This window comes from Enhydra lutris, unplaced genomic scaffold (genome assembly GCF_002288905.1).
Source record: "Enhydra lutris kenyoni isolate GAN:26980312 unplaced genomic scaffold, ASM228890v2 scaffoldscaffold125, whole genome shotgun sequence".
Taxonomy (NCBI): domain Eukaryota; kingdom Metazoa; phylum Chordata; class Mammalia; order Carnivora; family Mustelidae; genus Enhydra; species Enhydra lutris.
Window position 1 is genome coordinate 174,189 of NW_019154209.1, and position 27,389 is coordinate 201,577.

Genomic DNA, 27,389 nt, shown 5'->3' on the forward strand with positions numbered 1-27,389 from the left:
TGAGCTGCCAGGTAGGCAGTTAGATGAGTCTAGAATCCCAGGGAGAGAGATACAGGTGTCACTGGCTCATAAATAGTATTCAACACTGTGAGACTGGCCCCGATCACCAAGAGAGTGAATGTAAATGGAGAAGAAATGGGGGCCAAGGACAAAGCTGAGGGAGGTGGCATCAGCAAAGGACTTGAGAAGAAACAGCCCTATAGGTAGGAGGAAAGTTAGGAAAGTAAAGAGTGCTGGAAGCCACAAGAATCAGGAGCAGACAGTTGTAGTCTGCTGCTGTGTCTACTTCCCAAATTGAGTCCCCTCCACCCTACCACATGGGGCACTTTGCTACCAAGCCTGGACCTCTAGAAAGAGCAAGAACCCTAAAATGTTTGACAGCCAAACTCAACAGACATCTGCAGACTAAGTACCTCAGTCCTCTCCCTGACTGAGAACCCTCACTGAAGTGCCAGGATGAGCTATATAACCTAAACCTTGAGAAAAAGCCTTCCAGACTGATTCCTTAGGAATAGTTCCATGGGCTGACATCTCCAACTGAGCCCTCAGGCTAAATCCAGTATGAGGTCCCAGTTATAGGACGCCCCCCCAACACTGGTTTCCCCAAACTAAGATCTGGGCTTCCAGAATGCTCCTCCCACCCTGAGCTCTGAGAGAGGGTTCCCAGTCAGAGCCCTCAGCCCAAAGTCCCACAAGGAGATTCCCCCAAAAGATCTTCCCAGTCTAGTCTTCATGGCCACCATTCTATAAATAGGTATTGCCAAATGTAGCACTGCAGATTCATCCCCCATTTACTGTCCCTCAGATTGAGACATCTATCCTGAGCCCCCAAAGGTAGACTCTTTTATCAGGGACTGATCCATGCCACAGACTTAGACCACTGAGGCCTCAGACTGATTTCTACAATCTCTCCAGCTGAGATCAAGCTGCCTGATCTGAGCTCCCAATAGACTCCAGATTGTGTTCTCCCTAACCCCAGTCCCCCAGACCCCTATTTTCCATCCCTTTCACTGTGCCCTGGGACTAATGCCCTGGATTTTCCCCCAAATTAAGTCTGATCCTCCAAGTCTAATTTTCCCAGTCTTAACTCCAGACTGACTCCCCACAAACAGTGCCCCCGCACCAGCTTTCTATATCCCAGCCTTGGATTCACAGATTGAGATTCCCAGGGTAAGGCCTACTGAATGAGGTCTCCAGACTGTGCTCCATATCGAGACCCAAGAACGACACCTCACCCCTCCACACTGAGTCTCCACATTTTATAACCCTCCAACTGCGATCCCCAGAAGAAGCCTCCTGGCTCGTTTCTCCACCCAGAGCCCATGGATTCTACAGAATCATGTATCCACAGTGAGCTTTTAGGACTGAGTTCTTTCATTATTTCCACACTGGATCTCTAGCATGACATTTCCAAACTGAAATTTCCCAAATGAGCTTTCTGTAGTGAACCCCCAAAGTGAGTTGCCAGTGTAATATTCCTAAACTGGGCACCAGCTAGAGTCCATTTTACCAACTATGTGTCCCTGAACAAGCTGCTTGGTCTCAGTTTTCTCATGTGTAGAAGGAGGAGTGAAAAGGATACCTCCCTTGTAGAGTTGTTTTCAGGATGAGATAATCCAGGTAAAGCTGTCAGCACAGTGCCTAGCACATGGCAAAACCCCAATAAATGTTAACAGTTTTTATTACTGAATGCCCTGGCTGATGTACTCCATACTGAATGTCCATAAAATCAGCCCCTAGATTGAGTTTACCTAACTTATGTTCCTATTTTATACCAATATCAACCCTATCTGAGTCTCCAGAATGAACCTCGGAGCTTGGCTTTACCCAACTGAGTTCCCCATGCTAAGCCCAAAAATGAACAATGCCCCCCCGCAACCACCACCCAAGAAAGAATTTTCCAGTCTGGTTTTCTGAGATGCTCTGAATGAGATCCAGTGCGACATATGCTCACTAAGCTACCCAGCCCAAGATTTTGACCTCCCCATGTCAGTTTAAGTGCCTCCTCCCAGAAAGTGCCTCAAGGTCTGAGCCCCACTGAATCATAGCTCTCATTCCTTAGACTCACTCCCCCAACATTCTACTCCCTAGACTGAACTCTTGAACCCAGACTCTAGGCTGGGCTCCTCAAATAGGCCAAGGGGAACTGCTGGCCTGAACTGCCTACCCTGAGTCCAAGATTGAACTCCAGACCCAGGCTGCCAAAGACCCACCAGAGCTTCAGATAAGACCCCTATACTGACTCCCCCAAACCACACTCCCTACTCCAAACCCCCAAATGAAATCCTAGACTGACATCCCAGACAAAGCCTACACACACCAGACCCCTGGAAATACCAATTTGCACTCCATACAAGGCATCTCCAGACAGAACTCCCCAGAGCAAAGCCTCTAGTCTGAGTTCAGTAACCAGTACTGGCCTGAGTGGGTATCTCACAGCTTACGAGAGTCTTCTTTCTGTCCCTTTCCTGGTTACCTCCTACCTCTACCACCCAACATGTCCCCTGCCCTGGAGTGGGGGAGATACAGAATGTGTAGGAGAAAGGGCAGATGGCCGAGCAGGTCCAGCTCTCATGTCAACTCAGCCACTTCCCAGGTATACAGCCTAAAGCCACCACTTCTTCTCTCTGTTCCTCATTTTGGACAAATAGGTCCCAAATCACACCTATCTTACAGAGTTGTGAGGACTGAGAGGAGCTAATTTATGCAAAGTATCTGATGGGGAGCCCTGGAGAGGGTGGGGGTACCCTGGCCCCATCCTAGGGAGTTCCTAGTCTACTGAGGGATGCAGATTTATCAATATATGATGGATACAGTGTGACTAGTGAGACAGAAGGGAGCACGGAGGACTGTGGGAACCGAGACAGGGTCCTGACCCAGCCTAGGAACTCCGGACAGGTTACTAGGGGAGGTAAGCTGAATCCAGAAGACTGAGTGGCACTTAGCCAGATGAAACAAGAAAGGGCGTGTTTAGGGAGGTACAAGTGGAGGAAGTTGGAGAGGAAAGCAGAGATTTCCAAGGGCTTTCAAGGCCAGGCTAAAGGGCTGGGTTTTTCCCCTACAGATACAGGGGAGCTATTGATAGATTTAAGCAGAAGGGTTGTCACTCTCTGTCAAGCTGTATGTGAGAAAGATCCCTATGGCAGCTAGGGTTGAAGATTAGAGACTCCTGAAAGGCCTGAGCTGGGTCAGCAGCTACAGATCTTGAGTATCAAGACTTGGTCATGGAGGCAAAGCCTCCTAGAAAAGCAAGACTTGGTTTCCCAGCCATATGGACCCTCTTCAGAAGCACCTGGACTCCTCCATCACAGGCAGATTTTCTCGTGAGAAAATTCAGCACCCTATAGACAAGAGTGGGATGCAGGACAGCTGTAGCAGGGCCTCAAGTGTAGGCAGGATTGTTAGTGTGCGGGGATGTGTAGGGATTTATTTCAAGATTTTTTCCCCCCGATGATACCTGGTCGCTATAGGAGATATGGAAATTACAGAAAAGATGAAAGAGATAGGGAAGAAAGATGGCTGTGATACAAGCCCCCAGAGAATAAGCACAATGAACATTCTGACGTATTTTCTTCCCAGTTTTTTTTAATACACATATATTTGCAAAATTGAGATCATTTGGTGTACACAAGTTGGTATCCTTTTCTTAAAATATCTTGAACATTTCACAAATTATGAAAAACTCTACATAAGCATCACTTGTAAAGGATGTTCAGCATTCTATTCTATGAATGCACAGTAATTTATTTAACTGAACCCTTACAGTTGGACATTTTTTTTGAGAGAGAGAGAAAGACAGTGAGCATGCAGTGGGGGGAGGGGGAAAGAGAGAGAGAGAATCTTTTTTTTTCTTTTCAGCCTAACAGTATTCATTGTTTTTGCACCACACCCAGTGCTCCATGCAATCCGCGCCCTCTCCAATACCCACTACCTGGTTCCCCCAACCTCCCACCCCTCGCCCCTTCAAAACCCTCAGATTGTTTTTCAGAGTCCATAATCTCTCATGGTTCACCTCCCCTTCCAATTTCCCTCAACTCCCTGAGAGAGAGAATCTTAAGCAGCACCAAACAGTGTGGAGCCTGACACACAGGGCTTGATCTCATGACCCTGAGATCATGACCTAAGCCAAAATCAAGAGTTAGTCGCTTAACCTACTAAACCACTCAGGCACCCCTAAGTTTTTATTTTAATTCCAGTATAGTTAACATACAGTATTATATTAGTCTCAGGTGTACAATGCAGTGACAATTTTACACATCACCCAGTTCTCATCAAGACAAGTGTGTTCCTTAATTCCCATCACCTACTTAACCCTCCCCCACCCCCTTTCCCTCTAGTCTGGAATTGTGATGCCTCCAGCTTTGCTTATCTTTTTCAAGATTGCTTTGGCTATTCAGGGTCTTTTGTGGTTCCATACAAATTTTAGGATTATTTGTTCTAGCTCTGTGAAAAATGCTGTTGCTATTTTGATAGGGATCATATTAAATATGTAGATTGCTTTGGGTAGTATAGACATTTGAACAATATTTGTTCTTCCAAGGGCACCTGGGTGGCTCAGTCATTAAGTGTCTGCTTTTGGCTCGGGTCATGATCCCAGGTCCTGGGATTGAGCCCCGCATTGGACTCCCTGCTTAGTGGGAAGCCTGCTTCTCCCTCTCCCACTTCCTCTGCTTGTGTTCCCTTTCTCGCTGTCTCTCTCTCTGTCAAATAAATAAATAAAATCTTCAAAAAAAATTGTTCTTCCAATCCATGAGCAGAGAATGTCCTTCCATTTCTTTGTGTCATGTTCAGTTTCTTTCATCGGTGTTTTAAAGTTTTCAGAGTACAGTTCTTTTACCTCTTTGGTTAAGTTTATTCCCAGGTACTGTGCAATTTAAATGGGATTGTTTTCCTAATTTCTCTTTCTGCTTCTTCATTATTAGTATATAGAAATGCAACAGATTTCTATACATTGATTTTGTATCCTGTGAGTTTACTGAATTCATTGATCAGTTCTAGCAGTTTTTTGGTGGAGTCTTTTGGGTTTTCTTTCACTATAGTATCATATCATCTGCAAATAGTGAAATTTTTATTTCTTCCTTACCAATTTGGATGCCTTTTATTTCTTTTTATTGTCTGATTGCTGTGGCTAGGACTTCCAGTACTGTGTTGAGTGGAAGTGAGGAGAGTGGACATCCTTGTCTTATTCCTGATCATAGAGGGGAATTTCTCCATTTTCCCTCTTGAGTATGATGTTACCTGTGGGTTTTTCCACAGATGGCCTTTATTATGCTGAGGTATGTTCCTTCTAAACCTACTCTGTTGTGGGTTTTTCTCAAGAATGGATGTTGTTCTTTATCAAATGTTTTTTTCTGCATCTATTGAGATGATCATGTGGTTTTTGTCCTGTTGATGTGATGTATCACGTTGATTGATTTGTGAATATTGATCCACCCTTGCAACCCAGGAATAAATCCCACTTCACCGTGGTGGATGATTCTTTTTATCTATTTTTGAATACAGGTTGCTAGTATTTTGTTGAGGATTTTTCAACTGTGTTCACAAGGTATATTGACCTATAGTTCTCTTCTCTTATGGTGTCTTTATCTGGTTTTGGAATCAAGGTAATGCTGGCCTCACAGGATGACTTTGGAAGTTTTCCTTCCTCTTCAAATTTTTTGGAATAGTTTGAGAAGAACAGATATTTTCTCTAGAAACACAATTTTTCTTTTCTTTTTAAAGATTTTATTTATTTGTCAGAGAGAGAGAGAGCGAGCAAGCACAGGCAAGGGGAGCAGCAGGCAGAGGGAGAAGCAGAATCCCCCAAGCAAGGAACCCAATGTGGGACTCGATCCCAGGATTCTGGGATCATGACCCAAGCCAGACAGACGCTTAACTGACTGATCCACCCAGACATCCTGAGAAGAATAAATATTAACTCTTCTCTAAATGTTTGGTAGAAATTGCCTTTGAAGCCCTCTGGTCCTACACTTTTGTTTATTGGGAGTTTTTTGATTACTGATTTATTTTCCTTGGCGATTATCAGTCTGTTTCTTCCTGCTTCAGTTTTGGTAGGGTTTATGTTTCTAGGAATTTATCCATTTCTTCTAGGTTGTCCAATTTGCAGGCATATAGTTTTTCACAATATTCTCTTACAGTTGTTTGTATTTCTGTGGTGTTGGTTGTTTTTTCTTCTCTCTCATTTGTGACTTTATTTGAGTAGTTCCCCCCCCCCTTTTTCAATGAGTCTAGCTAGGGAGTTATTGGTTTTGTTGATTAGAATGTGTATTTTCTTAGTATAGATTCCTATAATCTTTATTATTGAGACAAAAAATAGGCTTATCTCTTTTTTTAAGATTTTATTTATTTGAGAGAGAGAGGAAGGGAGAGGGAGAGAGAGAGCATGAGCGGCAGGGGTGGGGAGACAGAGGGAGAAGCAGACTCCTCACTGAGCAAGGAGCCTGACATGAGCTCGATCCCAGGACCTTAGGAATATGACCTGAGCTTAAGGCAGATGCTTAACTGACTGAGCCACCCAGGCGCCCGTCTTTGTTTCTTTATATGGCTCTTTTTTATTATAAAAGTAATACATGCTCTTTGTCAAAAATATGGAAAATACAGCAAAATCTAAAGGACATGACGAAAAGCACCCATAGTCCCACCATTCAGAGACAACTTGTTAAACATGAGTATGTTTCTTTCCAGTTACCTATGTAATTGTTATTGTTATTTTTAATGGTAATAATAATCCTGTTAAGCTTGTATTTCATTCACTGCCAGTTATTCCATGTACTATAATTCTGCTGTTGTGGGATTAATTGAGATAGTTTCTGATTTTAAGTGATGTTGCTATGGACATCTTTGAGGCTGGTGCTTTCCAGGATGGGGAGGGTGTAGTCAGGCCAGGAGGAGGTATTCAAGGACCAAAGAAGCCCCCAAGAGCCTCATCTCTGCTAGTCTCCCGCTTGACCTCCCACTCTGCCCACAGAGTCTCTGGAGCTGATAGCCACAGCGGCGGAGCACTCTAATGCTGCCATCCGCAAAATGGTGAGTGGCCTTTCCAGCCCCTGCCCCTCCTTGGCCACCCACCTGTGGTGTCTTTGTCCTGGGGGACTTGTGACTTGTGGACGTGTCAGGGGAGGCCAGCACCCCAACCCTGCCTTCTGCTTCCTGTCTCCTGCCAGGAGCGAATGCACAAGCTGCTGAAGGTATATGAGCTGCTAGGGGGTGAGGAGGACATTGTCAGCCCCACCAAAGAGCTCATAAAAGAAGGCCACATCCTTAAGCTGTCAGCAAAGAATGGGACCACTCAAGACCGATACCTCATACTAGTAAGTGCCAGGTGTGGGGTTGCACACATTGACTTGTTACTCACTCAAGACTATACCTCCTGCTACATTCTTTCCTCTATTAATTCCTTGTATTTTCACTACCTACAGCTAGGAATATTTTTTCTCTACTCCAGAGGGGATGTAACTAAGACTTAGAAGTGACTTGCCCAAGGTTGCCCAACTGGGCAGTGACTCCCATGCCTAGGCTCTTTCCTTCTGATCCTTGTACCCAACTTGCGCTGTGCTTTCTCCATCTATTGCCTTGATTCCCCAGCAATAAAGCTTCAGGAGTCCTATAAGGATAGGGAGCTGGGCCACACCTCTCCTGGGTCCTCCACACATACGTCCCAAAACTTTTCCTTCCTAGTTCAACGACCGCCTCCTTTACTGCGTGCCCAGGCTGCGGCTCCTTGGCCAGAAGTTTAGCGTGCGGGCACGCATTGATGTAGATGGCATGGAGGTGAGCACCAGGAAGTGGGAGATGGGTACCTGGAGTGGGGGCTTGGTTCTGGGAGGGATAAAGTTGTTCTGACTTTGACCGCAAGTCTTTGTGTGCATGTGTGCAGAGGGTAAGGGCTCTGTGGAGCTTAGTTATCCTCACAAAGACTTTTTCTCCCTCCATTTAGCTAAAGGAAAGCTCCAACCTCAATCTGCCTCGGACCTTCCTGGTGTCAGGAAAGCAGCGCTCCCTGGAGCTCCAGGCTAGGTACTTGACCTTACCTATACCTTCCCTCCAGCCCCCTCTTTCCCTTCAGATATGAGGCATCTAGTTTCAGGCTACCTCGCCAAGGAAGAGATCATTCCACAGAAAAGATGGGCACCTTTTCCCAAAGATGCTGGCTTGCTCTTCTGATGGGTTTTGTTAGGGGAGAGGGGAGAATGAGATATTAATCCCAACAGGAATAACAACAGTACGGTTTCTTGTAGATTCAGAGATTGAAGACAAATAACAACCAAATGCAATGCTTGGTCCATGATAGAACCTAATTTGAACAAAACCCTAAAATACATTTGCAAGACAACAGGGAAAATCTAAGTATGAACTGAACAATAACTGTTGGGTAATTACTGCTAACTTTTTCAGGTGTGATAATGGTATAATTGTTATACAAGAGAATGGCCTTGTTTTTTCGTGATGCATGCTGAAGATTTAGTATCATGATACCTGTAATTTATTTTTAAAAGACTTACTAACCAGAAATATATAAAAACATATACATACATATATAACTATATGTGAACATATACATATATATGAAGTAAATATAGCAAAATATTTTTTAAATTTGCATCTATATAGTAGGCATACATTTAGTGAATTTGTGCTATCCTGTCTGCTTTTTTGTATGCTTGAAATTTTTTATAATAAAACTTTTAAAAATAACAACATTTAAAAATAATGTCTAGCCATTTAACAAAGGGGCTTTCATATCCATCCTCTACTTGGATCATTATAATAATAGCTCACATTTAGTGAAGACTTGCTCTTATGTTAGGCACTGTTTTAAGTGAATTTAAACTGAAACATTTTAAGTTTAACCTGACTAGTTGAATCCTTAAAACAACTCTTGAAGTAGCTACTATTACCATCAACCCCATTTCACAGATGAGCAAACTGTGGCACAGAAGAGTTATGTACCTTGCCCAAGATCTCATAGCTAGAAAGCAGAGCTGGAAATAGAGCTCACATTGCCTTCTGAGGGCCCAAGTGATTAGGAACCGAGGTCAGGGTCAGGGCCAGAGAATGGATGCATATGGGTAGATGGTTTATTTCTGACAGGCTGCAAGGAAGTGAGAAATGAGAGTCAGAACCCTCACTGCTGGGACTGTGTGGAGGCTGGAAAGAGAGATGAATGTTACCTTTGAAGCTCTGGGGGACTGAGAGAGCTTCCCCGAGGCCTGAGGCCTGCAGCCAGGAAGCAAGAACAAAGCCAACGTGGGCACATCCAGGAGGGGGCTCAGCAGAACCTGAGTGACAAGTCATATTACTCAGACAGGTCTTCTGCTGGGAGGATGGGAAGGAGGGGGCTGCTGAAACACAATGGAGCCAGAGAGGAGCACTAAGCAGTGTAGGGTTTCCTCCTAGTGGCAGAGGAAAGGCATGGAGGGTTTGCTTTGCAATTGTTTGTACTGCCCTTTAAAAATTGTAATGAAAAATTTCAAATACGCAGAAAAGTGGAAATACAACAAACACCCTTATACCTACCATTTAGACAACTAGTGTTCAACCTTGGCAACACAGGGATCAACTGGGGAACTTTTAAAAAATGCTGCTGTCTGAAGTGCACCTGTCTGGCTCAGTCAGTAGAACATGTGACTCTTGATCTCGGGGTTAGAGGTTTGAGCCCCACGTTGGATGCAGAGATTACTTAAAAATAAAATCTTTTAAAAAATACTGATGTCTGAAACCCACCCTCAAAGACTGATTGAATTTGTCTGGGGCACAGCCTGAACATGAGGAGTTTTAAAAGCTCCCTTGGTGGTTTTAGTGTGTGCACCAAGGTTTAGAACCACAGACTTAAGAATCAACAATTATTGACATTTTGCCATATATATCTTTGGCTGAACCATTTTAAAGTAAAGACATGATACTTTACCCCAGGCCTTTCCTTTCCTCTAGTTGCATATATATATGTATGTGTATACACACATACATACACCCACATATACACACACACATTTTCTTTCTATATTTTATTATGAAAATATTACAAAATGCAGAAAAGTTAAAAAAAATTATACAGTGAACACCTGTAAACCCACCATACAGATTCTATAAGTGCTAACATTGTCCTATATTTACTTTATCACCAATGTATCCTTTTACCCATCCACCAATCCATCTGGTTTTTTTAACATGCATTTCAAACGAAGTTACAGGCATCACTACACCTCATCCCTTAAAGACTTTGGTGTGCATATTATTAACTAGAGTTCAGTATTTGTTAAATGCCCTCTCCTTTTCTTGAGGCCAAATTTTCACACAGTTAAATGCACAGGTCTTAAATGTGTACCATCACTAAGTTTTGATAAATATAAACATACATGTCACATTTTTTTAAAAAAAATGGAATGCTATGTGTATTTTATGTTTTTACTTAACATCAAGAGCTTTCTATACCACTTAACATATTATATTTCACTTAACATATTATAAACAGATTTCTATACCATTTATGTTGTCTGACAGTAATGATATACCATCATTTCTTTTTATCTGATCCCCTGTTCGGTACTTAGGCTGCTTCCAATTTTTCATAATAAATAGCATTGCAATGGACATTCTTGTAGCTAAATATTAACTCCTATTCTTAATTTTTCATGAAGTGATTCTAAGGATGTAGTCAGATTTTCATATTAGAAAAATACTTTCGATGTCTGGTGTGTAGATGTGGAAGGGGATTAGAAGAGGCCAGGAAGGAGTCAGCCAAGAAACTGGGTCCTGTCCCTAGTAAGCAGTTTATGGAGCTGTCCCAGCCTAGAGGCCTTGGAGACTCCAGGGCAGACAGGAGAGGTGGGAAAGGAAGGAAAAAGGAAGAGGTAACTCACACTGATTGAGCACCTAGTGGAGATTATGCTAGGCACTTTACCTATCACTTGTTACTGTTCAGAACAACCCAAACCAAACTGATCATTCTCTCCATGTAAAACGGAGAAGAAAATGGACTAAAGGAAAACAAGCTCCCCACCCTTTCTCAAATTTGCCATTCCAACAACAGGGAGCTATTTATGGTTTCTTGTATGTTCCATAATTTTACACACACCTCACCCATAAACCTCTACTTGAGGCCCAGTACCTCCTTGAAGAAACCTTCCTTAACAGCACCACCCAGGGGTGCCTGGGTGGCTCAATGGATTAAAGCCTCTGCCTTCGACTCAGGTCATGATCCCGGGGTCCTGGAATCGAACCCCACATCGGGCTCTCTGCTCTGTGGGGAGCCTGCTTCCTCCTCTCTCTCTCTCTGCCTGCCTCTCTGCCTACTTGAGATCTCTGTCAAATAAATAAAATTAAAAAAAAAAAACCAGCCCCACCCAAATTCCAGGCTGGGGCAGGTCTCTCCTTCTGGGCTTCTCGGCCCTATTTTCACTCCGGGTCACAGTACTAATCCCCCTGTATTATCCCTATCTCCCCTCCTAGACCATGAGCTCCTTGAGGGTAGGGCCAGCCCTCTCTAAGCCCCAAGTCCCTAGCACAGGGTCTGGGAATTATTAGTAACTGCTGAATAAATAAACACAGGCTACATGACTTGCCTAAGGTCACATAATAAGTTAAGGACCAGAGGGTCAAAACCCTGGTCTGACTCCAAAATACTGTTTACTACTTCAGTTGCTTTTTGTTGGCCTGCCTAACCCAACATTTTTCTTTCTCCCCCGCACCCCAAGGACTGAGGAGGAGAAGAAAGACTGGGTCCAGGTAACATCCAAGGCGGCTTTGTGGTAGGGGGCTGGAGGAGTATTAACAGGTCTCCTTGGGGTTTGTGGACTCTCCCCTAAACTCATGTTAGACCAGAATGGGCCTGGACACAGCTTTCTAACAAACTTTACCATCCCTGTTTTACAGATAAGCAAACTGAGGTCCAGAGGTTAAACAGAAACTCACAAATTCTCCCTTTAGAAAGCTGGCTCCTCTGAGGGTATAACCCCAGTGAGTTAAATCCTGTAAAACCTGAAGCCCAGTGGCCAGGAAGACCTTCTGTGATTTTTCAACCACTGATCTGAGAACTGGATTTGGGATTGGGCTTGCTCAAGATCATATGCCTAACAAGGGGCAGAGTCTGGCCAAGAAACCAAGTTTTCCGACTCCAGGCTAGGTCATAGGAAGTTGAGGTGAGGGTGGAAGTAGGTGGGTTGTGAGGTGATCTGACCTCTTATTTCTTACAACCTCTTTTATAGGCCATCAACTCCACCCTCCTGAAGCATGAACAGACGCTGGAGACCTTCAAACTGTTGAACTCAACAAACAGGGAAGATGAAGACACACCCCCTAATTCTCCAGTAAGAGTCCCCACCCTCTCCCCCTGCACTGGGACCCCTTCCAGGCTTCCAAGTCCCCACTTTACCTTGAAATGATCCTTGCCCCTTCCTGGAGAGTGAACACCAGAGAGGCAGAGTGCAGGACCTCAGAAACACAGTCTTCTTTTGGTATGGCCACAGAGGAATCATGGGGGAAACTGAGGCCCAGAAAGTAAAAATGACTTGTTGTCAGTAGTACAGTGAGGTAAGGACAGAGCAAGGACTCAAAGGCAGGTCTTCTGAATGTTATCTGCTGCTTCCCACTGATGATCCAAGCCTTCAGGCAGAGGGCAGGGGCTGGCTGGACTGGGCTGGGGAGTAGCTATCTCTGACCTGGGACCTGGCCCTCTCTCCAGAATGTGGATCTTGGGAAGCGGGCACCTACACCCATCCGAGAAAAGGAGGTCACCATGTGCATGCGCTGCCAGGAGCCCTTCAATTCCATCACCAAACGCAGGCACCACTGCAAGGCCTGCGGGCATGTGAGTTTGGGCAGGCAGGGGCAGAGATAGGGAGGGGACAGGCTGGCAGCCCAAAGGCCCACTTCTGAGTGGGTTACCCTCTAAGTGGGGGAGGCCATGAGTCCACTGTGGGAGTTGGTACACTGAAGGGAAAGACCTGCAGGAACCAGGCTGTTTTTGCCCACTTGCCACCCCAGGTGGTTTGTGGGAAGTGCTCCGAGTTCCGGGCCCGCCTCATCTATGACAACAACCGCTCCAACCGTGTGTGCACGGACTGCTACGTGGCCTTGCATGGGGTGCCTGGGAGCAGCCCGGTCTGCAGCCAGCATACACCCCAGCGCCGGAGGTCTATCCTGGAGGTAAGAGCCAGGTCCCCGACTAACAGTCCCACGCCAACCACATGGGCCCCAGCCACCCACCGTGACTGACACACGCGTGGGCATCTCTGAAATGCTAGGGTGCTATGTGCTTCCACTGAGCAAGTGACCCAGGCTTGGAGTGAGTGAAATGAATGCAAGAGTGAGTGAAAGACGAATTTTTATTTAAGTGCTTTAGCCATTTAATCCTCACAGTAAGTAATCTATCCATGCTATTCCTATCCCTGGGTTACAAATGAGGGAACTGAGGCTCAGGGAGTTATTTGCCCAAATTACACAGCCAGCAAGTGGCAGAGCTAGTATGTTTTTTCAATAAACAAATTATCTTTTCTTATTACAAAATAGGATATGTGCGTTGGGGAAAATTAGACAATATAAACAAAAATAATAAAAACACCATTATTCCTTCTACCCACTAGATTACCACTATTAATAGTTGTGCTGTAGCATGCCATACATACATTTTTTGTTTTGTTTTTAACCAAATTGAGGTATTTATTTCACTTAACATTTAAAGAATGCTTACTCTGGGGGTGCCTGGGTTGCTCAGATTGTTAAGTGGCTGACTCTATTTCAGCTCAGGTCATGATCTCAGGGTCCTGAGATGGAGCCCTGGGTGAGTTCCTCACTCAGGGGGGAGTTTGCTTGAGGATTTACTCTCTCCCTCTGCCCCTAATTCCTGCTCACGTGCGCGTGCGCGCGCTCTTCTCTCTCTCTCTCTCTCTCTCTCTCTCTCTCAAAAATAAATAAATAATTTTTAAAAAAGAATGCTTACTCCGTGCCAGGCACTCTTCTGAGCATTTTGCATACATTAACTCATTTAATCCTTATAACAGACCTATATGTTCTCCTTCCAAATCAATACATTTTCATCTCAAGCTGGGATTCTAAGCCAGACTGCCTTACCCAGCTACCCAATCCTCTTCACAATGCTAGGGTTGCCTCTTGCTAAATCCAAGGCATGGATGTTATGATGAAAGACAACGAACAGGGGGAGGTATAAAGGCATAAGTAACTTGAGGAATAAATCAACTGATGGAACAATGCCTGCCTGGCATCTAGGTGCCCCTGTTGAAACACCCCTCCCACCAACTCTTAGGAGGCAAGCAGCCACTGCAGTGCAGCAAACAAGCCTGGCTTCCAGCCTCAATTCTAACCCACAGTGGGTCGGGGTACTGGACAAATCCTTCCCACCATCTGAGCTTCGGCCTTATCAATCCCTATGCTGAGGGCATGTCAAAGCCAAGAGTAGCCAGGCCAGGCCTTCTATCAACACTGATGTCCCCTATGTCTCTGGCCACAGAAACAGGCCTCAGTGGCTGCGGAGAACAGCGTCATCTGCAGCTTCCTACACTACATGGAGAAAGGTGGCAAAGGCTGGCACAAGGCATGGTTCGTGGTCCCTGAGAATGAACCCTTGGTGCTGTACATCTATGGAGCCCCTCAGGTGTGCATCCCATTCTTTCAGGGCCTTTCAGCCACCTGGCAAAACCAGGCTGCTCCTCTTCCCATTCAGTCCTTGACCTCTCCTTGGCCTTGGGAGATGGGGTAAGGCTAAGGGGAAATCAGAACCCCTACCCTTGTGAGACAAAGACCAGCTAGAGACAAGGAGTGACTGTGGGCCAACATGTGTAGGGAAAAGCGGGGTGAGATAGTCGAGCTAGTTTCGTGGAGGTTAGACACTGCTAGGTCCAGTTTGGAGCAGGGAAGAACATGTAAATGGAGGCAAAAGCTGAAACAAAGGCCTGCAAATATTATATTTTATATGCTAAAGAGACTAGCCCAATTGGTTTTGGTTGTGGGAGGAAATGGGTATTTGAACTAGCCTGCATGCTAGCCTCAGTTGACATTTTTCAGTTGCTATCAGTGGAGCCATGGAAGTTTCCTGAGGAGGGGGAAGGAAAAGGAAGGGTTCAGCAGATGCAAAACTAGTGAGAAGCCCAGCCTCGAGGTGACCCCAGCTCTGTCCTGTTCCCTAGGATGTGAAAGCCCAGCGCAGCTTGCCCCTCATTGGCTTTGAGGTGGGGCCTCCCGAGGCAGGGGAGCGGCCTGACAGAAGGCACGTCTTCAAGATCACCCAGAGCCACCTGAGCTGGTACTTCAGCCCCGAGACAGAGGAGCTGCAGCGGCGATGGATGGCAGTGCTCGGTCGGGCAGGCCGTGGGGACACGTTCTGCCCAGGGCCCACACTGTCTGAGGACAGGGAGATGGAGGAGGCACCAGTGGCAGCTTCAGGAGCCATTGCTGAACCCTCCGAAGCCCCCCAGACCCAAGACAAGACCTAGAGGGTTTGGGAGTAACTGGGGCCCGCTGCCCCATACTCTAGCTGCCCATGTCCAATTGGGGGCCCCAGCCCCCTCCCTCCCAGCTCAGTCAATACTTGAACTCCCATCATGGGCACTTTCAATCCTCAGTGCTGGGTCTTGGGTTTTTTAATTCATCTTTTCACAAAACATGGGCTTTAAAAAAAAATTCCTACAGTGATGTTAATTTTTTTTAAATCCCTGTCCCCAGGAAGGGTGGGAACTGTTGCTAGACCCCCTTGAATTAGGCTGTTTTGTCCTCCATCCCTTCAACATCCTACAGATCCTGCCTCCACCCAATTCCCCCCCAAACTGGAGGCAGATTTGGATTCAAGTGCCAGTTCTGCCACTGACCCCATGGCCCTGACCCACCCCTGCCCCCCCAGCCAGTGTCTTTACACATGTTACGTGGGGTGGTGACGAGACCCCTCCTGCCTCTTCCATGGCTTATAGCTTCTACCCGGCCCCAAGGCTACCCAGTATTTTATCGTCCAGACCCATGGCAGGGCCACAGGGCAGGACAGGGGAATTGGGGGGGGGGGGGGGACAATGGATACTCTTTGTTTTGTTTTTTAAAGAAAAATACAGTTTATTTCGGGCTTATGGAAACTTTCAGAGTGCTGCTGTGTTCCATTTATCCACCTGTTTGTTCACAGTAACAGGCTGCTAGGATGGGCCCCAAAACTGCTCCCTTACTGAGCTCTGAAGCCCAGCTCCTAAAAGGCTGATTCTAAGGCTCTTCATGGGTCAAGTCACAGATTAAACAATAAGGTACTATTTACTGAGGTTTTAAGCCTCATCCCTGGATTTGGATAAGTATATGGAAAGAGGCTGGAGAAGAAAGAAAACAAAGCCCAGGTCCCCCAAGCTCACCACCTAGCCAAAGTCTTAGACTTCCTGAAGGAACCCAGGGCTAACGGCTAAGCTGCAGAAAGGGAGTGTTCCTGGGAGGTTCCAATTTCTGGGCAGGGGTACAGAGCTACTTTGTGTGTGTATGGGCAGGGGAAAAAGAAGAGGTACCACAGCTATTTTCGTTCACATCTTCAACTCATCTTGCTTCTAGTTTGCAAGTTCATCTCAACATTCCTGACCCAGGAGGGCTACTGGTTCTCCTGATGGTCCTCTCCCTTCACAGATCCACCTGGCCACTGTCAACCAGTGTTTAGTTTCTCCAGTCATGCCCTCACCTGCTCAACCCTCCCTCTTCATACTAACCACACCTGAGAGGCAATGTACTGTGAAATCAGGCCCATCATGCAGACAGTAACTTAAGACCCAAGGGAGTGTGGTGAACCAGGTCACACTACCTCGAGAGCAAGGACCCTAGGGCTCTTCTTCCCCTGGAGGAAACTGAACAGGGGAATAGGAAGAGGGTGGAGATGGAGGAACCAGTCCAAGAGTCCACAACCCTCCCCAAAACCCCTACAGACAAGGCTCAAAACAACTAGCAAGCAAGGGCCCAAACCATTTCCAGCCCCACTCATTTCTTTCTCCGGACAATGGTCCAGCCATCCTCCACTATATCCTCTTCTTTAATAGTCTGGGAGTCTGGACCAGAGGATTCAGGCTGGGGGCAAACCCCATCTGTAGCTGCCCCATCATTCGTAGCTGTGACCTGGAGGAGAAATACAGGAAAGAGCTAAATACAACACCTCCTGGCTATGGCCACTGGAGACCCAGGCTCTCTTCCCAGCTTTGCCAGGACTGGCTGTGTGACCTTAGGAAAGTTCCCTGCCCTCTCTGGATAATATATCCCCCCGCCCCATCATTTCCCTATGAAACTAGCTGATTTCCCAGAAAACTGAAGATATCTGCATCTCCCCACCCAAGGGGCACCCCCTTTCACCTCCATTTCCTCCACGCTGTCCGCATCATCTTCATCCGTTTCTCTGGCTGTTATAACTGCAGTGGCTCTGACGCTGTACTTTCTTTGGGTAATGTGAGAGGCCATCTCCTTCAGAGCAGCCCCATCACCCCTCTGGAAGTGGTAGAACATGGTCTGTAGCTGCTGGCTCACCTACCAAGAAAACATTCAACTAGCTTGGATTTTTTGGAGAACCTACAATACAACCCGCATGTGTTTGCAGCGAGAGTAGGGAAGGGTTTGGAATTTTCCAGAAGAGAATGGGACTCTTTCTTCCCCAAGGAGTTCACTACTGAAGGAATCATATATGAAGGACCCAGGTAAGAGCCTCAAGTATGGAAGGAGCGCTTCCTAGCAAAGGAAGGCACTAGAACTCGGTTTGAAAGACAGAAGAGGTAAAAGGGAAGGCAATCCCAGCAGGGCTTGATGGGGAAAATGTTATCCAGAACAGGGGTGGAAGGCCTGACCTGCCTTTGGGATGGGGGTGAAGAATGGACCCGGTTGAGAATGTTGTATGGAGAGAAATGAAAGAGAAGAGGCAGCATTTGGAAAGACCTGGGAAGACTAGACTTTTTTCTTTAGGCAAAAGGGAGTCACAGAAGGTTCTTGCACAGGACTCAAGAAAAGAATGGTTAGACCCAAGGTCTTGGCCTAAAAACAAACAGACAGGGAGAAGAAAGACTGCAGGCAGGGAAATGGGAGTTAGTCCACAATATGCTCACCTGGGGCAGACTTCCATCCTCCACAACCGTATCAAATTCGTTCGTCATGAGCTCCCCGAGGAAGTCCTCCACCTCATCTAGCTCCAAGTCAGCTAATAGGAAAGCAAAGACCAGCCACCTGAATCACTCAGGCCCACTACTATTCAATACCTACTTGGTGGGTCCACATCCGATTGGTGGGTAAAGGCCCCAACAGTGAGCCTTTTATTCACTGAAGTGCTCTGTACTCCAGGTTTTTATGTGATTCTTAAAAACCAAACAAACACTAAACATAAATACCTAATTTCCAATCTCTTGCATCCTACCAATCCCTCTTATTCCCAAAGCATCCAACCACACTCACCCTCTTTCATCTGACCTATTTTAACTGGCCTCCTCTCTGTGACCTTGAACAAGTTTCTTATCTCTGTGCCTGTTTTCTCATCTACAAAGTGGGGCTAACGGCGGCCTTCTTGAAGGTCTGTTATGAGGAGTCCCCTAAATAATGCCTAGCATAGGAGAGACCCATAATCCACGTTAATTTCCATCACTCAAGGGCTGAAGTTTCTGAAATGTAGAAACTCTTCATGACTGTGGCTCCACTGAACGGGATAGATAAGAAAAAATGGACGTTAAGTACTTCCAATGATGAAATCATCATAGCCTTGATATCAACATCCTATTGTGTGATTCTGGCTAATCTCCACCATCTAGGCTTCAGTTACCTTCTGGGCCCCTGCTCTACTTTTCCTGAATTAGAGAATTACCCAAGACGGTCTTCCACAAAGCTCCTCACTCTCCCTTCCCTCTGGGAGAGCTCGTTAACTCCCTTGACTTTCCCTAGCACTCTCACCTAATATCCCCCAAGCCGTCTCCAACACAAACTACACTCTACCAATTTCACAGATGCCTCAGGCCCTCCACATCCAAAGCCAAACTTACCATCTTACCACTTCAAACCTACTTCTTGTCCTCCAGGGTTCCTCTATTCCATGTAAGGCACCTAACCCACCCAGTGACTCAAACCCAAAACCTTCCTCCTTTTTCCTCCCTCTTCACGGCCAAACAATCTCCAAGGCCCCAATCCATTGCTATTGCCACTGCCCTAGTTCAGGCCTCATTATTTTCTACACAGAAATAACCTTTTCATCAGTCTTTCCCTCTCCAGTCCATGCTCCATACCGATTATTTTCTGAATTTTCTAGTCAACAAATCTCATCCTATTACTCACCTTAGAAAGGGCCCATGAATTTTCATCACCTACAGCAGTGTTTCATATCCTGCTTTTCAGGAATAGCTGTCCTGCTGGTTTTTTAAAGAAAGCTATCCATAGAAAGCTAATGAGAAATAAAGGAAAACAGGCTTCTTTTTTGTGATTCTTATCGTTAGCCAAGCTTTTATTATGTTAATGATTACTGTGACTCCTAAGGAGGCGCTGAAGAAAAGTTCTTACATAATTTGACTAGAGAAGCTTTTTCTTCACTGAACATCTAACAGAACTATTATTCCATAGCCTGCATTTTGGCAAACGCTGGCCTAACAGACAAACCAAAGGCATGTAACATCTTCCACGTCTTAACCTCTTCCCAGGGCCTCCCCACCCCCCAGATTCATTCTCAACCACTCCTACCTACACTCACAAGCGCACACACACCCTTACTCCAATACTGAGCTCCCTGCCACTTTCCAAATATAACACATAATCTTCTCATACCACAGAACTTATTTGTGTGTTGCTCTGTCTCCCCCACCTAGTTAACTCCTTTTCATCCCTTAAGACTCAAACCAATCACTACCTCCCTGAACAATCTCCAAAGGAAGCCTCCTCCTCAGTCTCAGGCTACCCAAGCACGCTGAGCTCATCCTTATTAGAACATCACCCGGACTGTAAATGCCTACTTACTTAAATGGATCCATCACTAGATGCAAACTTCCTTGTGATAACTCTGCCTAATGTCATCTACAAGACCAAAAGAAAAAAACCTGAATAAAGAATTTTGTAAAAATCTTACTATGCAAAAGACCCTCTGCAGGGTCCCTTATTCTTACATGACCTTAAAGACACATCAAAGGTGTAGATCTTTGCTGTCCAAAGAACCAAAAGTCATTACTGAGCACTCAAAATATTGGCTAGGCCAAATTGAGAAGGTGCTAAAAGTGTAAAATACCCACCAGATTTTGAAAACTTAATACTAAAAAGGGGTGTAAAATATCTCGAGTTATCTTTTATACTGATTACCTGTTGAGATATTTTAGATATACTGACTTCAGTAACATTAATTTTATCTGCTTCTTTTTACTTTGTTGAAGCGGCTGCTAGAAAATTTTAAATGACATGATGTGAGCTGCATTATATTTTTATTGGACAGTGCTGAGGTGGATATTTTAATATCTATTTTAGGCATTAAGAAACGGAGTCTCAAATAAAACAACTTGTCCAGAGTGATACCGCAGGTCAATGACACAGCCTCTAAGGCATCAGAACTCAAGATTCTGACTCCTAAAGCCTGTATTCATTCCACCTCGACCTTAGTTAGGTACCATCCCACAACTGTTCAACAGGAAGTGCGCGCTCTACAGGACCCGCCTCCTCCTCCCCACGCCCCCAAAGACAGGTCGCAGCGCCTCACATTCACTCACCATTGCGGAAGAAGTACTCCTCTATTGCACCCCCCAGCCACTCGGCCTTCTCTTGGCTGTGCACGCCCCCGAAGCCATTCTCCACAGCGATCTGCGAACACAGGCCAGAGCCCACCACGTCAGCCTGGAAGCTGGCCTGAGGTGGTGTAGGGTTGGCTGCTTATGCCGCCCAGTGGCGCCTCAGGCGCGTTGTCTAGCCAACTCTTGTTCTGCCCCACACACTAACCTTTATCCTAGCCGTGGCCCTACTCACCTGCAAGGCCGGCCAGGCTTCCAGCGCCGCGCGGACGCCAGCCCCAAAGAGCGCCCGCGAATCTTCCCCAACTCCGGCCATCATCTGTCCTCTGGCAACGCGATGCCCAGGAGGCCCAATCGCTGAGCAGCACAGCCCAGGCCAAATGAGCCGAAAGCCGAGCCTGAGAACGCAGATGCGCCTTTCCGAGGACCTGGCGGCAAGACTAGAGCAATAGAAAAGTCTATCAGAGCAATGAATGACATCACCGCAGTTAACTCCTATGTAATAAACCAAAGGAAGCCAGGAGTGGAGGTCGGGCGGGGCCATGAGTTCTTGAAAGGTGTGGGGAACTTAATAAAGATACGGATTCCAGGCCTTGGGGCAGAGGAATCAACCTCAGGGAGCATAGCCTTAAAATTTGCATTTAAAAAAAAAAAAACGTTGTAACATCATCTAAAACACTGCACCCAACAGCAACAACAGAATATACATTTTTCTGAAGTGCACATGAAACATTCTCCATGACAAACCATATGATAAGTTGTAAAGCAGGCCTCAATGGATTTAAAGGAGTTGAAATCACACAAAATTTGTTCTCCCACCACAATGGAGTGAAATTAAAAATCAATCACAAAGAAATTTGTGAAATTCACTAATATGTGGAAATTAACACCTTTCTAAATAACAAATGGGTCAATGAAAAATCATGAAGGAAACTGGGAAACAAACTGAAATGAATGAAAATGAAAACCAATATTTATGAAATACAGCTAAAACAATGCTTAAAGTGAATTTTAGGGCAACTGTGGCTCAGCGGGTTAAGCCTCTGCCTTCCACTCAGATCATGGTCTCAGGGACCTGGGATCGAGCCCCACATCTGCTGGCTTCTGCTCAACAGGGAGACTGCTTCCCCCTCCCACCACCCCTGCCTGCCTCTCTGCCTACTTGTGAGCTCTGTCAAATAAATAAATAAAATCTTAAAAAAAACAAAGTGAGTTTTATAGCTATAAGCACCTATATTAAAAAAGAAGAAAGATGTCAAATCCATAACCTAAACTTTCACCTTAGGAAACTGGAAAAAGAAGAACAAAGTAATCCAAAAGCAAGCAGAAGGAAGGAAATAATAAAGATAGGACAGAAAATACCTGAAATAGAAAACAAAAGCAATAGAGAAAATCATGAAACAAAAGTTGGTTATTTGAAAAGATCAACAAAATTGACAAATTTTTAGCTAGGTTGACTAAGTAAAAAAGAAGACTCAAATTACTGAAATCAGGAATGAAAGAGGTGACATCACTACCAACTAGCCAAAAAAGACTACATATAGTATAATACCATTTAATATGAAATGTACAGGGGTGCCTGGGTGGCTCAGTTGTTAAGCATCTGCCTTTGGCTCAGGTCATGATCCCAGGATCCTGGGATTGAGTCCAGCATTGGGCTCCCTGCTCCATGGGGTACCTGCTTCTCCCACTCCTCCTGCTTATGTTTCTGCTCTCGCTATCTCTCTCTGTGTCAAATAAGTAAAAAAAAAAAAAAAAATAGGGGCACCTGGGTGGCTCAGTGGGTTAAAGCCTCTGCCTTCAGCTCAGGTCATGATCCCAGGGTCCTGGAATTGAGCCCCACATCAGGCTCTCTGCTCAGTGGGTAGCCTGCTTCCCTTCCTCTTTCTGCCTGCCTCTCTGCCTGCCTCTCTGCCTACCTGTGATCTCTGTCTGCCAAATAAATAAATAAAATCTTCAAAAAAAATAATATGAAATGTACAGAATAGGCAAATCTACAGAGATAGAGAATAGGTTAATGGTTGCCCAGGCTTTGGGGAGGGGGAAAATGGGGTTTCTTTGGGGGGAGATGAAGATGTTCTAAAATTAGATGTGTGATGGTTGCTGTTGGGGGCTGAATTGTGTGTCATCCCTTCCATTCATATGTTGAAGTGCTAAGACCCAATACCTCAAAATGTGACTATATTTGGAGACAGAGCCTCTAAAGAGGTAAAACAAGGCCCTAGAGGTACACGCTAATCCAATACAATTGGTTTCATTGTAAGAAAAGGATATTAGGGCATAGAGAGAGACATAAGATGCACAGAGAAATGGCTATGTGCACAGAAGGTAAATATCTGCAAGCCGAAGAGAAAGGCCTCAGAAGAAACCAAACCTGCTGACACCTTGATCTCGAAGTTCTAGAATTTTGAGAAAATAAATTTTGTTGTCAAAGCCACCAGTCTGGTATTTCGTTATGGTAACCCTAGCAAACTAATACAGTTGCACAATCCTGTAAATATACTAAAAACCATTGAATTTTATACTTTAAATGGGTGAAATTTATGGCATATAAATAATATCTCAATAAAGCTGTTCTTAGAAAAATAGCATAGGTGATTCCCTCTCATAGCAAGGATTGCAAATTTTGGACTAGACCATGTTAACAAACAATACTGTCACTTCTGTGCCTGGGCCCCTGCTGAATATTGCTGCGTCATGCATGCGGTTTGATCAAATGCCTAAGGAGTTTACAGTCCTACATCATGCAAGACTGGCCAAGGACCCTAGAGAATTATCAGTGCTCTGGATTAATCTAGGTGTTAAAGGACCTGAAGCAGATAGAATTCTGCAAACTGTCTTTAGGAGAAATGGTACAAATTAAGTATGAAGGTATTGCTTCAGATTTATAAAAGAAATCACAAATGTTACAAATTACAAAACTTTTTAAAAACTGACAAATACCATAAACATTCTCAAACTTCCCAAAATAAAATATTTTTATCAATTGTTTGACTCGTCTCCCCACTAATTTTTCTTTTGGTTACAAGCTCCTTGATGCCCTCCTCTAAATAAATATGACAATTCCTTTTAATAACATTTTCTAGAGAGAATACAAAGAATTCAATTGAATTTAATGTCATTCAGTTGATAAAAATTTTTATTGGTAGTTTAGAAAAGTGTCGACTTCACAATTTGTTATTAGTGAGGTAAATTTTAAGATTGCCGTCAAATTTGGGGAAACCTCTCGTTTTTTGTTTTTTTTGTTTTTTTTTTTTTACATGTGAGCTATAAAATTTCAGGGTATTTTAACTGTTCTTGTGCAATGACAAATTGTAAATGCTCTTCAAATTGACTGCGCTCAATAATCAGGGACTCGGAAGTGGCATGTGTAAGTATGGGGTGCTGAGGCTTAAGCTTTATTGTTCTATAATAAATCCATCTCTGTGCAATGTTAGAGGAGAAGGGAGCACAGAGGCTCATGAGAATCCAGCAGAGGGAGCCCCTGACCCAGCCTGGGGGCTTGTGGCAGGCTCTCAAAGATGACACTTGAGCTGATTCTTAAAAGTTTGAGTGGAATTTTGCCAGGTGGTAGGGTGTGTTTCTAAATAAAGAGAGAGAGAGAGACTTTCCTGCTGAGGAAACAATGTAGATACAAAGACTCAGAGGCAGAAAACAACATGGTGTGAAATGATAACCATGAGCATTCCCAGGCTGTTAACTTTGTAAGGCATAAACTCCTACAGAGCAATTGAGACTCATTCCGACAGACTCAGGAACTTAAATTGGGTTCAAATAAGCCCAATCAAAGATACTGAGATTAATCACCTCTGCATGAGTTTCCAGACTAAGGCTTCAAATATATATGGAGAGAGTAGGTAAAATGCTGGTCACCCGTTCCAGGGTGTTGTGGAGGTTTTTCCCACACCACCAAGTAATTCTCTGACATCAGCTATGTGTCTTCCAATTCAACTTACTTCTGATACTGCCTACCTGCAGATAGCCTCTGATCCCACAGGTTAAAAGTTTAGTCTTACAAATCTGCCCCCACCCCCGACATACACACATCGCATGCCAAATACAAGTGCAGATTGTTGCCTGTGCTTCTGACCAAAGGGCTATATATGGGAGGGAACAAAAACCCCATCCTCTGGTTCAATTAATTGCTATAGGGGCTCACAGAACTCAGAGAAACATTTTACTTACTAGATCATCAGTTTAGGGTTGCCTGGCTGGCTCAGTCAGAAGAGCATGTGACTCTTGATCTTGGGGTCATGAGTTGGAGCCCCACATTGGGTGTAGATAGATAGATAAACAAATTGAAGTTTAGATTATTGGTTTATTATCAATGGATATAACTCAGGAACAACCAGAGGGAAAAGATGCATAATGCAAGGTGTGTGGAAGGAGTGAGGAGCTTTCATGCTCTCTCTGAATCTCCCTGTGATCATTAACCCAGAAGCTCTCTGACAGGGTTTTTATGGAGGCTTCATTACATAGGCATGATTGATTGAATCTTTGGACATTAGTGATTTGTTGGTGGTGGTGTCGTTTAGTCTTTATTTCATAATCATAAACTTCACCCTGCAATTCAGCTAGACTTGGAGTAAGGAAAATATAGAATCCACAGAACTGCAACAAAAGCACAAAGATTATAGGATATTTCGAGCAGCTGGAGGTGAAGGCGTGCTCTCTAAGCTACAGAAGGAAGGATCTGGCAGTTGAGAGAAAACACAAGTCAAATTTATTAGATTCGTCCACAGTCAGCAATGGTGATCTTCTTGCTGGTTTTGCCATTCCTGGTCCCAAAGTACTCAATGGCTTCCACAAGATTCACACCTTCTTTCACCTTGTCAAAGACCACATGCTTGCCATCCAACCACTCAGTGTTGGCAGTGCAGATGAAAAACTGGCAACTCTTCATGTTGGGTCCAACATTTGCCATGGACAAGATGCCAGGACCTGTGTGCTACAGGATGAAACTCTCATCATCAAATTTCTGCCCATAGATGGACTTGCCACCAGTGCCATTATTGCATGTGAAGTCACCACCCTGGGCACAGAAATCCCAGAATAATCCTGTGAAATCAGGAGCCTTTATAACCAAATCCTTTCTCCCCAGTACTCAGAGCATGAAAGTTTTCTGCTATCTTTGGAACTTTGCCTGCAAACAGCTCCAATCTGTTAAAATAGATTTATGAATCAGATGAGTAGTCACTTCTTGGTTTCCAGGTCCCTTACCTCAAAGGAGATGTGACCCAAGGGCTCACCACCCACAGCAATGTGCATGGTGGGGTTGACCATGACTGGTGACATTGGAGGTTCCAGGGCAGTGGTGTCTGCAATGCCATTGGTGATTGAATTCAACCTCCAGCCTCTCTCCCCTCCCAGGAGGTTGAGGTGTGAAACTGAAACTTCCAAACTTGTAATCACAGGGTGGCTCTACAGGCAACATAGCCATAGATACCTTCTACCATTCTCATCACTTAGGAAATTACAAAGATTTTAGGAGCTCTGTGCCAGGAAAGGGTTCAAAGACCAAATACATATTTTAATATATATTTTTTATATTTTATTTATTTATCTGACAGACAGAGATCACAACTAGGCAGAGAGGCAGGCAGAGAGAGAGGGGGAAGCAGGATCCCTGCTGAGCAGAGAGCCCGATGCAGGGCTTGATCCCAGGAACCTGAGATCATGACCTGAGCTGAAGGCAGAGGCTTTAACCCACTGAGCCACCCAGGTGCCCCTCAAATACATATTTTTATTATAAATCACAATATCACAGTAGATCTTCTAGAAATACCCACTTGGGATTTGGGATGGGACTTGGGACTCCACTCTGGGCTCCAACAAACCAAGACCTCTGAATGAACCCTGAGATTTAGCCTTGAGACTGAAGTCCAAGGTTAAGTATACTAAGTGACAGACTTCCTCTTTTCTGTGCCTTGAATCCATCTGGCAATCTGTTGAAGCCAATATGTCCCTTCCCAGATTAATGTTTTTAAATGCATAAAATAAAATTTACATTACAAAGGAAACCAATCATATTAAAATATAGTTATAAGTGAAATAAATCAAACAGAGAAAGACAATTATCATATGGTTTCACATATTTGTGGAACATAAGGAATAACATAGAGGACATTAGGAGAAGGAAGGGAAAAATGAAAGGAGGTGTATCAGAGGGGGAGATGAACCATAAGAGCCTATGGACTCCAGGAATCAAACTGAGGCTTTTAGAGGGGAGAGGAGTGGTGGGATCAGTGAGCCCGGTGATGTGTATTAAGGAGAGCACATACTGCATGGAGTACTGGGTGTTATATGCAAACAATGGATCATGGAACACTACAGCAAAAACTAATGATGTACTGTACAGTGACTAACATAATAAAAATAAATAAAATAAAATATAGTTATCAAAACATTACAAAACTAATTGTAATATACATTTTTTATTAATGCCTTAAATACAATGCTCTACTAGCAGGTTAGTAGTTAAATGACTCTTGCGATTCCAAATTAATGACTGTAAATAACATCTTTTAAAAAGATTTTATTCATTTATTTGACAGGGAGAGACAGCAAGAGAGGAAACACAAGCAGGAGAAGCGGGAGAGGCAGAAGCAGGCTTCCAGCTGAACGGGGATCCTGAAGCAGGGCTCAATCCTAGGACCCCAGGATCATGACCCAAGCCGAAGACAAGTGTTTAACAACTGAGCC

At 44.7% G+C, this 27,389-nt stretch overlaps 2 protein-coding genes and 1 pseudogene across 4 annotated transcripts in view; 1 reads left to right on the plus strand and 2 right to left on the minus strand.

Moving 5' to 3' along the window:
• LOC111139925 (FYVE, RhoGEF and PH domain containing 1) overlaps positions 1-16,024 on the plus strand; it is a 40,270-nt gene extending 24,246 nt beyond the window's left edge. Inside the window, exons 9-18 of the mRNA XM_022492335.1 lie at positions 6,968-7,026; positions 7,164-7,310; positions 7,678-7,770; positions 7,937-8,016; positions 11,694-11,724; positions 12,204-12,305; positions 12,680-12,805; positions 12,982-13,143; positions 14,465-14,608; positions 15,141-16,024. Coding sequence (XP_022348043.1) covers positions 6,968-7,026; positions 7,164-7,310; positions 7,678-7,770; positions 7,937-8,016; positions 11,694-11,724; positions 12,204-12,305; positions 12,680-12,805; positions 12,982-13,143; positions 14,465-14,608; positions 15,141-15,446 — 1,250 coding nt within the window. The 3' untranslated portion in view covers positions 15,447-16,024. The remainder of the gene's footprint in view (positions 1-6,967; positions 7,027-7,163; positions 7,311-7,677; positions 7,771-7,936; positions 8,017-11,693; positions 11,725-12,203; positions 12,306-12,679; positions 12,806-12,981; positions 13,144-14,464; positions 14,609-15,140) is intronic.
• Positions 16,025-16,033: 9 nt separating this feature from the next.
• On the minus strand, positions 16,034-21,231 carry LOC111139926 (TSR2, ribosome maturation factor). Of its 3 annotated transcripts, none has more exons than XM_022492336.1 (5): positions 20,923-21,231; positions 20,670-20,760; positions 18,051-18,142; positions 17,311-17,481; positions 16,034-17,079 (listed from the first exon to the last, which is right to left on the minus strand). In XM_022492336.1, the coding sequence occupies exons 1-5, from the start codon at positions 21,229-21,231 to the stop codon at positions 16,945-16,947; spliced, it is 798 nt and encodes a 265-aa protein (XP_022348044.1). In that variant the 3' UTR covers positions 16,034-16,944. The 3 variants fall into 3 exon arrangements, with proteins under 3 accessions (XP_022348044.1, XP_022348045.1, XP_022348046.1); XM_022492337.1 differs by having other exon boundaries at positions 17,311-17,472; positions 20,923-21,003; XM_022492338.1 differs by lacking the exons at positions 20,670-20,760; positions 20,923-21,231 and adding an exon at positions 19,933-20,298.
• A 4,182-nt stretch (positions 21,232-25,413) lies between these two features.
• LOC111139927 lies at positions 25,414-25,970 on the minus strand (annotated as a pseudogene).
• Between the last annotated feature and the right edge of the window lie 1,419 nt (positions 25,971-27,389).